The sequence below is a fragment of the Prunus persica genome, chromosome G4, assembly GCF_000346465.2.
Source record: "Prunus persica cultivar Lovell chromosome G4, Prunus_persica_NCBIv2, whole genome shotgun sequence".
NCBI classification, from domain to species: Eukaryota; Viridiplantae; Streptophyta; class Magnoliopsida; order Rosales; family Rosaceae; genus Prunus; species Prunus persica.
Genome location: NC_034012.1, coordinates 9,305,974 through 9,319,205, shown reverse-complemented (window position 1 = coordinate 9,319,205; position 13,232 = coordinate 9,305,974). Strand labels below are relative to the sequence as shown.

General features: G+C 33.8%; 1 protein-coding gene across 3 annotated transcripts; it reads right to left on the bottom strand.

Annotated features, from left to right (window-relative positions):
• Positions 1,229 to 9,478, bottom strand: LOC109949024 (anaphase-promoting complex subunit 6-like). Of its 3 annotated transcripts, none has more exons than XM_020563240.1 (18): positions 9,345 to 9,478; positions 9,157 to 9,246; positions 8,967 to 9,064; positions 7,998 to 8,132; positions 7,609 to 7,682; positions 7,320 to 7,359; positions 6,888 to 6,933; positions 6,561 to 6,640; positions 6,216 to 6,397; positions 5,991 to 6,116; positions 5,662 to 5,736; positions 4,787 to 4,912; positions 3,858 to 3,927; positions 3,491 to 3,573; positions 2,539 to 2,652; positions 2,156 to 2,255; positions 1,903 to 1,938; positions 1,229 to 1,535 (listed from the first exon to the last, which is right to left on the bottom strand). In XM_020563240.1, the coding sequence occupies exons 4-18, from the start codon at positions 8,097 to 8,099 to the stop codon at positions 1,449 to 1,451; spliced, it is 1,341 nt and encodes a 446-aa protein (XP_020418829.1). In that variant the 5' UTR covers positions 8,100 to 8,132; positions 8,967 to 9,064; positions 9,157 to 9,246; positions 9,345 to 9,478; the 3' UTR covers positions 1,229 to 1,448. The 3 variants fall into 3 exon arrangements, with proteins under 3 accessions (XP_020418829.1, XP_020418830.1, XP_020418831.1); XM_020563241.1 differs by having other exon boundaries at positions 8,967 to 9,045; XM_020563242.1 differs by having other exon boundaries at positions 8,967 to 9,111; positions 9,211 to 9,246.

The window sequence follows — 13,232 nt, the reverse complement described above, 5'->3', positions numbered from 1 at the left end:
GGGGTCAATAGCGCAACGGATTTCATACTAAAGCGAAACTTAACATTTTAGTGCAAAAATTGATCGTCTGGTTTTAGCCATAGAGTCTGCATGGAAAAGGAAACATACCTGCAATTAGAACCATACATGTTTTATATAACTCAACAATCTCGATCTCTTGGACCACAGGAGTCCAAGAGAGTGTAGTCACCTATCGTTGGATATTAATCCAATGGTTCAAAAAAGTTTCTTAAAATGAGTGCAAGAGTGAGTGAACCGTTGAATTTACATTCAACGGTGAGTGACCATAAATTTCTTAGACTCCTGTAGTCCAAGAGATCAGGACTATATAACTCAAACCCTATAACCATCTAAAAAGATATATATTCCAGGTACCTCTAAAAGTGTTTGGGTATGAAGCCTTCCTACAGAACTTTTAATGCTCCATCCATCTCCATGCATGTATGACAAAGCATTATTATCATGGTCATGCATAAGTCCAATATGTTAGTTCATTCAATTTTCAGTAATCCTTTTCTAATAATTATATCTTTTCAGAAAGAAAATTATTGGAAAAGTATAGAATGATATACACCAATTTACAAAAATGACCTACCCCTCAAACAGAAGCTACATAAAATCAGAGGAAAAATAAAAGACACAAAATCAGGAAACTAATTATGACTAGGGAGCCCCATAATTTATGAAGCAATGATGATTTGTCGATTAATTTATGAAGCTTAGGTTGTTTGCCAATTCCTCATGAAACCAATGATGATTTGTAGATTAATTTATGAAGCATTCCCTTCTTCTCTATAATCTAGTTGCTCATATATATATATAAACCTGTGAACAATCTGAATTAGAGGCATTGATCCAGATAAGAACAACCGAGATGTGGACCATGGGCACCAACTTCCATGGATTCATTGTAGGATTTTGGGGAGTTTGCTTCTTTAATTCTTAAGAAGATGTAGAGATATGCATATTTCCAATTCCCAGACAATGTACAAGGTAGTACCTGTGTGATGACGACACTGCATATCAGCAGTATGAAAAGAAGGATTAGAAACTAGATATATTGTCATACTTGTTATTTCAGATTTTCAGTTTGCTCTTCTTTTTTCCTGTGTGTTTCTGATGTAAGGCATAGCGTCTTCAGATATAATCATGTCTTCTTTTTCGGATGCGATTTCAATGCCCCATCTTTTGCAATCAACAAATACAACTCCATGAATAAACCTAAGACTTGGCCAAAATCATGAATAAACTGCCATGAACCTATTTTTCAACTATCAACCGTTGATTAATTACAGGTCCCAGCTGACATTACGTTGATACAAGAAATAAAATTAAAGATATTACATCTCCTAATCTAATCCAAGGCATTGGGGTATCTATTGCACATACAATACACACGCTTAAGTACGAGTATCACTAAACATAATTAAGCCTAATTACATCAAAAATCAGTTCTGTGGTCCACGGGCTTCATCTGCTAAAGCCAAACTTAACATTTCAGTGCAAAAATGATCATCTGGTTGTAGCCATAGAGCCTGCTCAGGAAAATGAACAAAGGAAAACAGATTAATACCTATGCCATTATCATACTTTCTTCCTGCAATTAGACGAATTTCATGTAACTCAAATACTATAAGCATCTGAAAAGAGATGCACTCCAGGCCCGTCAAAGCATCTTTGGGCATGACAGCATCCTACAGAAACTTTAATGGCTCCGTGCATTTAAAGTTTATTATCACGGAGCATAAACCACATAAATATTTTGAACATCATAAATTATGCACACAAAAAAAACACAACAAAAAAATCCTTTTAAGATTCTTAAAGCAACACATCTAATTTCCTATTCACTTAACCAGATACACAGTCATTCAACTTTTAGGAGAGAGAATAATTACTCACTTTATGATAGTATGTAATCGCTGCCGTAAAATTATCCTGCACAACAGTGAAAACAAGAACGAAAAGAAACATCAAGTATTGTGACCATAATGGACGGGGATGAAAGGCACATATACACTCTTTTTCACATTTCAGTGTTTAAACACAAGCATATAAGCTGAGTCAGAAAGTGGCACATCAGTTTTTCACAATCCACTTCAAATGAAAGAATTCTTCTCTAATAATACATAAAGTAATTGATAACTTTAGATACCTGTAAATGGTAAGCATATGCAAGACCTGCATAAGTACTCACACTTCTGGTTGACAATGCAAGTGCTTTCTCATAGTATGAAATAGCTTCATTGTACATCCTGAGAGAGAGTAGGTTTATCTAATTAGGCCAAAGGAAATATTCTTTGTAGGGAATTAAAAGCACCAAAATAAATAGTAGACAGCTATATTAAAAAGCTACAAAGAATCAAAGCAACCATAGAACATTCTCTCAACCCCACAAATCAAAGATACAATAATCTCCTAGTAAAAAAATAAAAAAAAATTGGAGCAGAAAATAATTAAAGACACTGTATATCCCCAAGCCCTCAAAAGGAACCAACAAAAGAAATGCTAGAAACTATAATCAAATAAAAGACGTACTTCAGTTTTCTGTATGCATGAGCTAGATTAACCACAGTTGGTTCCCACATTTCACTTAAAGGGGAAGGAATTTGAGCCAAAGTTTTCTCAAACCACCACACAGCTTTGTTATACCTGTATGAAAAGACAGAGATTCATCAAAAATCACTTAGTACAAATGAGACAGGTATGGCTTAAAGGAATATTTATGACAAATGGTCAGCAAACAGAACAGTCTAAAGAGGTAAAAGAACATGCAAAAGATTCGATAATACAACCTAATAGTCCACATTAATGACAGAATATCATAAACTTCATGCTGTAGTAATATAAATGAGCTAAACAATGATTATACAACATAAGGGCCCCAAATTTTAAAAGTTCTCAAGTCAAATGACACTATGTTAGTGATCACTATTTCCCTTTCTTTAAATTATAAACAATACTTCCCTTTCTGGAAATCCTGTTTGGGCTAATTAGAATTTGATATGTCTATCTTTAATTTACCTATTCTGAGCATAGCTTTCCTTTGGTTTTCATTAGCCTTCACAATAATTTTCTTTCTGGATCCATCATAGGACCACTTATGCAATTTTAAGGATCGCACCCGAAAATTAACAGTGTGGGTATGAAAAGAAAACAACCAACTATCACCGCAATCTGTTCAGCAAGCTACAACTTACATAGAGTCGTAAGAGAATAAATATGACACTGAGAAAAACGAAGCACTAGTCCTCCAGATAACTATACCACTTTGGGCCACTTGATTACTTATCCCACTGTTATAGCATGGTAGAGTTATAGTAATTCGCAACAGAATATCACATTTTATTTGTTACACAAGAAAATTTTGCCCGTATGGTCCTTATTTGTAAACAATTAGAAATACATGGTCAGCCTTTTGGAATATCATTACAAACTTATATCTAATATTCAATGTTTAAGGTTGCATTTTTTAGCGTGCTGTACTTACTCCTTCAAATGATAAGCAACAACACCAAGTTCATTATATACTAGTGGATCTGATGGGCAAGTGGTCTTCGCCTGCATAAAAAACTAAAAAGCAAGGCAATATCAGTACTTTTATAGTATGATAAAACAAAATACCAAGTTACAGAATCCATTGTTTTTGGGTGGGAAATGTATAATCATTTAATATAAAGACTTGTTTTTGAGACTTAATGGGTAAGACATAAGGTAGAAACTCATGAAATAAATGTGCCACCAAAATTCAGGGCTTCCCTTGTATGATGATATAGATGTGGATTATTTCACATTTCTGGACCAAAGTCAAGATCACAAACGGCAACAAGTAAGTGGTTTACAGAACTGTAAGTTACCTGTTCAGCGAGCTTAAAGCTGTTGGTTCGCATGTACTCCATCCCAATGTACAAAGTTGGTAAATGACACCTGGAATAAGAGAATATCAAGACCTGTAAAAGACAATTCATACATAATAAGAGAACTTAAACTATGGACCATTGGACAAAAGAGACAGATGAAATACTATACTAGGTAGGTTTGCAGCCATGATAATGACCATATAACATAAGACAATGAGTTTAACAGAGAGGCAATGAATACACAAAAGTTACTGCTAAGACCTTTTCTTTTTTACTCTTGTAAAAGTTAAATTGTGGCAAAATCTGATATCTGAATGAAAAAATGAAAACATGCTTAAATATTACATACACAAAATATGTTTCAGATCTAACTGCAAAACATTTGAAAAGTTTCATTCAAAATATTCTGATTAAGATCATTAGAAATTCATTTTGAAAATTTTGAACTCTCAACACCTATACCTTTGCTGTGCTCTTGACCTTTTTCTTGTAATACATTTTCACTCCGATGCCATTAACAAATGTGCACAGGTAGGTATATATATAGAGATAGAGAGAGAGCGAGAGAGAAACATAGAAATTAGGTGATGGTTCATAGTTTCATTCTTTCCCTCTCTTTTTTTGTGGTGGGGGTGGGTGGTGTGGGGTGGTGGTGGACTTCTATTGTTACTCGCAAAGCAATTCTAGAAGTGGGCATGGTAGAAAAAGCATACACAAACAATACCACAAGTAACCAAGAATAGAAACAATATAAAAGAGAATGACACAGATAAAGAAATATCCAAAGGTTCTCTTTAGAAAATAATCAAACACAGGTAATGTACACGACATGATCATATATCCTTCCTTATATTTCCAAGTGGAAGAAGAAGAAAAAAATTCAAGGTAACAGAAAACCATAAGAGCCCCGAAGACGCATAAATTACCCTGGAAACAAACGAGCAGCAGTGCGATAAGCTGACATTGCTTGATCACCCTCTTCTTTAGCAGCATAAGCATTCCCATATCCAATCCAAGCAGGTGGAAAGGTCCCATCTAGACTGGTAGCCTTGCTATAGTGTAGAATGAAGCCAAAAGAGATCAGTAATGATTCAAAATATTGCAGCACATAAGTAACAAAAATCCTTGCTACAGTTATCATTTCAAATGATTTTTAAGTATATTATGGTTCCAGATAATTGCTCCAAATGTCTGTCACCAAATGAAGGAGCAAGCAGCAGCCCATGTTCAGGCAGGACTAAATCAAATTTAAACCAGGATTTGGTCCATAGTCTAAATGTATAAAAAGCCTATTAATAGATGAATGACACAAAGCAATGTAAATATTTGCAGTAAGATAACCAGCATAAAGATATTTAAAAATCAATGTGGTAACAACTGGTACGGGGTTAAATGAGTTTATGAGCCTAACTAAATGCAATCCCTATATAGTCTAACAGAATCCACATTAAGTAATCTAAAACATCCATTATGACGTGAAGGCTATTTATCAGGCAACAAGGTTTTGAACTTAGTAACAGCTCCACCTTAAACAACATTTGAATATCAGGGGAAGCTGAGGGAAAAGAATGATCATAACCTAATTTCTCAGATACACAACATAACTGCATAACAAAGCCTTCAAGTATATAGAAAAAATAATATGTCCCAGTCAAAGGATCTTAAACCAGTAAATGCAGAAACTCTAAACCACTCAATACCAAAATATCACAATTCAACATCGGAGAAAATGAGCAACTAGCAATACAATTAAGTGTATACATTTCGTTTTTAACAGCATTACTAATCGTGATGAAGTTACCTGAAATAACGGTGTGACTCAGCAAACTTTTTTATACAATAATAGTAACATCCAACGGCAAACCATGATAAGGCCCTAGCAAGAGAATAAACCTGATAAAGTAATGAACTAGATGAATTGCACAAGCAACAAAACATAGATTCTTAAAAAAATCCAAAATCAATCTTTCAAGTGGCATCTCAAATCAGAGTTACCAGATCCCCCAAACCCCTGGTAACTGCAATCCAGATTGCATGTCCGCATACCATAAAATATGTGTATGCATTTATGGATGTACTTTCAAATTGTACGGTAGTGACTCCATTAATAAGTGTTTCAACCACTCTCACTTTTGAGGATAGTCCTTCACTAAATTGCATGCCATAAGATAGAGCTCATTTGAATGCCCAAGTTCCATAGCAGCGGCTAGATGCACCAATGTACTCTTCAGATGGAAAGGGTCTTTTTCAAGTAGTCTGTTAAATCAAAAATGAAACACATAAATTATTGGGGGAAAATAGCATCTAATGTGTGGGTTGTTATTGTAATTTGTTCCAAACCAGTTGCGAACTTACACAGAAGTTAGCTCAAAGCATTTTTGATATTCACCACACTGATGGTAGTATTCAGCTTTGCAGGCAAGAAGGTCAGTGTTGGTTTTCAGAGTACGAAAGAAGGATGGATCAGAAGTGTTACTATTACACTTCTCTTTTTCAAGTTCTCTGAATTTTGCTTCTACAACATTTTCTTTGTCGTACTGGAAAACACAAAAAGGAGAAAGACTGATGAGAGCACAGGAAAAGATATTGTTACTTTATGTTTGTACAGTGATCTATATTAATTAAAAGTATTCAGATGTAAGATGTCTTCTCTATGTTCGACATTTGAAGTCTGACATATTGAAATGGCTTTCTGTTTACCTTTTTAATTAAGCATGAGTAGAATGATGAGAGCCATCCATCTTCAGGACCAAATTGTAATGACGCAAGTAGACTTGCCTCTGAAACTCAGCAGCAAATCAAAAGGTTTAAGAAGGGAACCATCCCGTCCTTAGTGGAATAATTTTTTTAAGAAATGCAGAGGAAACACTACAATCCAATCTATGGATCAACAAAAATATGAAAGTACCAGAAGCCTAAATTAGATTTCAGCAATTACATAGAAATAGTATCAAAATTCATGATGTTACTTCCTTTAATAACAAGCACACGTGATTAAAAGAAAAGTATTATTTTGGTGATTCTAACCTTCCTCATATGTAAGCATGTGATTTTCAATAAGACATTCCAATGCCTGAAAAAGGAATAAATAAAGACATTAGAAAAAGTTTGAAGGATGACAATGAAAATGCTATAGAGCTCAACGTTTTGCCTAACGCTCTCACGTGGGTCTCTCTATTTTCCAGATGAAATTTATTTCCCCATACAAAAATGATTCTATCTAACTTATGAGTAATGCTTCCATAAGTGAACTACTGCAAAACCTTTAAAAAAATCAAGCGATAGAAGATTCCATGTATTTTAAGCATGTTTGGAATGATAAAACAGTTTCTTAATTTGTTACTTTAGAAATTTTAATCCTTTTGTAGGGAATGCTATTTCCCCTCCCTGCTTTTGGTGGCCATAAATGTTAGAGAAGACAAGAAATTATTTTGGTAGGCTAATAGATCGAATACATACCTCATAACATAAGGGATCGGCTTTGATAGCAGCTTTGTACCTTGAAAGAATTAGAGCAAACAGAACACGTTAAAGTATCCATTCCAAATATATGCTTTTCTCAATAGATGTCACACCTACAGAAATCATATTATTCTCTATCCACAAGATCAACATTTAGTTTAAGTTTCACAACTCGTCAAGTTAAAAACTACAGAGGATATCATTAATTTTACCCAAAAACACACTGGAACAGACACGCACCCCTTAAGACATTACATGATAAGGCTAAGTCACAGAAACAACTTACCAATGCCGGGCCTGGACACGGTTTTCCAATGCTTCATATGCCTTACCACGTAAAAAGCATATTGCAGAAGATATCTGTTGCAAGATAGGAATAACACATTTCATGACTAGAAACTTATACAAGCATAAATGTTCAAGAGCCTAAAACATGCCATCAACATTGAAAACTCAGATATTCATAGACTCCAACTGTAGATACCCAGTATGGCAAATGAATTAAGCAGATAAATACTACAATGAAACCAACTTAGAGACAAAGATAGTAGTACAATAAACCCATAGTAGTGTCTTAAGGTAGAATATTAAAAACTGTTGCCAGCCAAGTTTTCATATAGCAATGCTTACAAAGGGGTGAGGGAGAGGGAGAGAGAGAGAGAGAGAGAATCTTACATTGATCTCATGATCTTCGCCATCTTTATCCAAGTACATGATATTTGAATCCTTTGTGTCATTCAGATTCCCATGTTCATCCACTTTGGCATCGTCAAGCATTAATATGCATTGATCCCACTCCTTCAGCTCCTCCTGATTAAACACGGACATGAAAGAAATGGACTAGTCAGTACTATTAACCTAGAAAACGACTTCATGGAGCCAAATTTAGAGCTGAAGACTGTCAATTTGTCGTAACTGCCCGAAAAGATAATGAAAAGGAAAAAAGAAAACATGTGGAGAGAGAGTGCGCGTGTTTGTGTGAGAAAGAGAGAGAGAGAGAGAGAGAGAGGTGAACTGAAAAGAAAGATTATTTTACTGATACAATGCACTGAAAAGAGAGAGAGGTAAATCCATTTTTCGTTTCTTCTACAACCACATACTAAAGTGAAACAAAACCCAACTAAGAAACCCACAACCCACAAATGGAAACCCCATTTGAGACGTTGAACACCAATTAACCTCTGAAAAATCATTTACATTTCTTAAAATGAAATGTTGAAAGAAGAAAAAAAAAAAAAAAAAGGAAAAACTTTCAAATTTAAAATAAAAATAAAAACCAAAACAAAAAAAGAATCGTAGTTCTGATAAAATAGAGTGATTCTAGCAGAAGAAACATCTCCCATGTGCTTTCTTCAGAAAATCGCTTTTAGTGATTTTAAGTGATTCTAGAGAGAAGTACCTCCCTTGTGCTTCTTCATTTAAAATGATTATTTGGAGAATTGATTCTTCATAAAAGTGATTATTGGCCTCTCCAGAATCATATCACTTCAAAGCGATGATTAACTTTGTTCATATGATTTTCCGTACAAACAGCAAAACATCTACTGGCATGTGTCACAGTCATACGGTATTACAAATATTACAGATGGCAACATCTCATATATAGTCTAACACAAATAACAGGGGAGAAAAGGAACAGCATACCCAGGAAAACAATCAAGGCACCAAGGACCAAGCTTTAGCAAGAGGACAGCTCGCGAGACCAACGACATGCCAAGCTGTTCTGGATATGGATGATGAGGCTGAGGAATATTCCTTTTGAATTATTTTTATACCATTCTATATCATTCTGTAAGGTGGAACATATATACGGGTTCAAATAGTAAATACATACAGAATAGGATATGTAAAAACTTTGCCGTTTTGAATGCTCACAATAGAAACCTACAGTAGCTCCTTCAATTTCCAGAAAGCAGAGCATAGTCTGGTATCAAAAAAACAAGCCAAGATAGACATAACAAGTTAGAGACGGAAACGGAGGTTTTAAAGAAAGAAATAGGGGATTTCACAAAATTATGTTACCTTCAACTTATTCTTGTTTTTAGAGAGAGAGGAACCGGGGGGGGGAAGAAAAAATTGTGAAATATGAAAGGGCTGCTCTGAATAGTTAGGGAGAGAAAATGGTTAGTAAATGAGGGGAAGGGAGAGTATATGGCTAATGCTTATGAGCATCTCCAATTATAGTAGCAAATTAAACTTTTCAAATTGAAGTTTGTTGACCTATGTGGCAATTTGAAAAAGTTTATTTGCTACTTGAATCATTTTTCCTCCAACAAACTCTTCAATTCAATTAATGCAATATCATGAAGAAGAAAAATGAAAACATGTGAAAATTGTCTATGTATTTATTATTTGAAAAGAAAAAATGCAGGCTTTTAACATATTTAATGTAGGTTTTATTTTTCCAAAGTAAAATTAAATGTTTTGAAAAGCCAAAATCAACTTACCAGTTCTAAAAAGAGAGAAAGAGATTACAATTTTGATAACTAAGTTTAACGTAGAGATTTTTTTATGATGTGGCTCATCATCCTAAAATGGTTGAAAGGGCTATTGAAAATGCTCTACTGTTCTCGTACTGCGTAAAATAGGTTAATGGCACTATAGTACTAATAAAATTATAAATGAGCTTTTAATCTCATATGTGTTTTTCAGTCCCATTCCCCTGGGGACCAAGGAGTTTATTGGTCAATTACTTTTGGATTAAATCAAGGGTGAGCAGCTATAATTTCAATTAATAATATTTAATGTCAGTTTTTCGGGTACATAATTTTAAATCCACCTGTATGTTTTCAACCGTAGGATAATAAAATATCTAAAGTTAAGGTGTGTCAAAATTTGTATTTTTTTGTGTGTCCCCAATCATAACCCACCCAAAAAGAGGAAATATATAATGAAAGAGATGATGAAGATAGGATAAGAGAGAAGAAGCAAATTAGGGAAAGTATGAGAGGGAAAGAGATGAAGATGATGAAAAGAGGATGAAAATAGAATTTTTCACGTGAACATGTGTGTTTTTTTTCCTTAACCGTATAATTAAGCATGTATTATCGAAATCGGGATTTGTGGGCTGTATTAGTTACTCAGGTAAGGAGAGGATTAAAAGCCTAACCCATTTAAAATAATCATGTAATTAAATAATACAAGTTGACACCAAACAACTTATATGGATTCTTTACTCCTATCCAGAGTCTAATATAATATACCAAACGAGCCTTAAGAACACTCTTAACTTTTCCAAGTTGGACAAATTAAACTCAAACAAACTCCATAGCCAACAAAGCTTAATTAGGAATAAGTGGCAGATTATGGAGGAGCTGGGGTATACAAGCAAAAAGTCCAGAGTGGACATCGTGTACAAGCACTTAGTGAAATTCTTTTCATTTTTTACTTTCGCTGGGTGAGGTGGGATCTAACCTAAAATGTCGTCCAATCCGACATACAAGTAAATAGAACTGTAATTAATCACAATTAAAATAAAATATAGAATCAATGTCCAATCTATTTTAAGAACTCACTTTCACGAGTCGTAATTGGAATGAGCACTAGCCCCTCAATTAATGACAGAAATGTAAATAAATGGTAATTAAAAAATTTCCCTAATGATAAAAGTGATCGTCCACTAAATTAATTTAATCTTTCTTTTAATCCCACTAAATTAAATTCACCAAAGATAGCATCTTATCTGGTGCTTGATTAAATGTCTGGCTCAAGTCCTCGTCCAAAGTAAATGGAATGAAAAGATGTCACACAACTAACTACGTCATCTAATCCGACAGGTTCTGTTGCCACTTTTACTATATTTGTATACCACATTCTTATATCACTTTATGTAGCAGATGAAGTGTACATCCACATCAATTAAAAAGTATCATTAAATCATAAAGGAAAATAAAATATTTAATTAATTTTAATTAATATGGCTATCCACCTCATCTGTCATATAAGATAATATAAAAATATTACATACAAATATGATAAAAATAACATTATTCATTTCTAATCATTTCTATTCTAATTGTATCAAATGTGCCCAAATTAAATAAGACAATAAACAACAAAAGAGACAAGCAAGTGTTATCGTTATTATGGAGGCTGAATAATTTGTAGGCATTGTGTACATATTATGGATTGTGATTGGCTTGGAAAAAAGATTATAGAGCACTGAGAGATGGAAAGTGCAATTTCTTGAGAATTGCAAAAGATTTGGAGCTGCAACATCTCTCATGTTTATCGAGAATTAATGAATGGTGCTGCTGACCAACTTGCTTCCCTTGGATTTTCTTCTCCTTTTAGCCCTTCATATTTTGGAAGTTGCTACGATGCCCTTGCTGTGTATTTTATTAGAGAGTTATTCACACTAACACCTGTTTTATTTTATTTTTTTTTCTTTCACAAAACACACCTAAGGTTTCAGAGATTACATCAATACTCTTTGAGGTTTTAACTTTTTTCCACAAAATCCCTTTACATTGATTTTTTTCGTCCAAAGATTGATGATTTTATATATGTAAAAAAATTGAGTTATTTACACTATAACACCCCCTTAAGTTTTCAACTTTTTCACAAAACCACCTGAGGTTTCAGAAATTACACACACTTTTTTGTTGAGGGGTTTTGTGAAAACTGTTTAAACCCTCAAATGGTATTCATGTAATTACCAAAACCTCAGGGGGTTTTGTAAAAAATTTGTAAAAAAGTCAAAAACTTGAGGGGGTGTTATAAATAACTCTATAAAAAAATTCTCCAAATGACAAAGTTAGCCCTTGAGATTAGATTGCACATACATTTATTGACGTTAATTTTGTCATCTACAAAGTTAGCTTAAATGAACAATTAATAAAAATGGGTTCCTTTTAAACAAATTGAAACTTCATAGGTTGTTCGTGTAAGTTTTGAAATCTAAAGAAGTTTTGTGAAAACATTAAAAATCTCAAAGACTGTTAGCATAAATAATTGATAATCTACTTAAAGAAGGCTTTAAAGAAGTCACTTGGACGAAACATATGACCACTAGAATTCTCAAACCTACGGCCACTTTTCTTTTCTTTTATTTTTTTTATTTTTGTTGATACAAGCGATAATAAGAAATGGGGATATTATGCTCTTAACCGTCTGAGTTATAAGCTCTCTTTGCACATAAGACCTTTTTCTTTTTTTCTTTTTTTTTAACTTTTGATAAAATGATATTCTAAACTGTTCTAATGTACAAAGAGGAGGATCAAATTCTAGTGCAAAAGAGCAGGCATATTGTCTTGATACGGATGAATAGAATTGTAATGACAATTAAATATGGGTTAATTGCAAGTGATTGACCTTGACCTGAAGAAAAGAGTGGAATACTTTCTGCCGTAACTATAGTTTTCGAGACCAGACATTGTGATTGATAATCCATTTAAAGAAGGCTTTAAAAAACTTACTTTCACGAAGCACATGTAATTGGAATGACCAGTACGAGTGCTTCTTTATGGTTATGGAAAATAAACTCCAAATCATAACCAACTAGAATTCTCAGACGTAAGGCCACTATTCTTTTTTCTTCTTTTTTTCTGTTAATACAAGTAATATTGGGGAGAGAAAGGGGGAGAAGGTGGGGGATTGAACTAAGGACTTCGAATGCAAGAGTTAACGTTCTTAACCACTTGAGATATAAGTCTCTTGCACCCAAGGCCACTTTATAAGTTTACTAAAGCGATATTCTAAATTACTGCAGAGAGGGGGATCGAACTCGAATGCAAGGAGCGAGCACATTATCTTAGCCAACTATCCTAAACCACGTCTACAAACATAAGGCCACATCGTTTTCTCCTTAAGTATATTAATATAGTGTCAATTTATTTTATATAAAATTACTTGAATCCGATATAATTTGACCACTCAATTAAATTATTGAAATTTTAGTACTATATTAAA

Excerpts from the sequence above, each read along its gene's own strand:
- LOC109949024 (XM_020563240.1), bottom strand. The coding sequence starts at position 8,099 with ATGCTTGACGATGCCAAAGTGGATGAACATGGGAATCTGAATGACACA. Across the intron at positions 5,737-5,990 it reads GTGAAGGACTATCCTCAAAA|GGCCTTATCATGGTTTGCCG; the intron begins GTGAGAGTGGTT and ends TTCTCTTGCTAG. Across the intron at positions 3,928-4,786 it reads GCTGCTCGTTTGTTTCCAGG|GTGTCATTTACCAACTTTGT; the intron begins GTAATTTATGCG and ends CTCTTATTCCAG.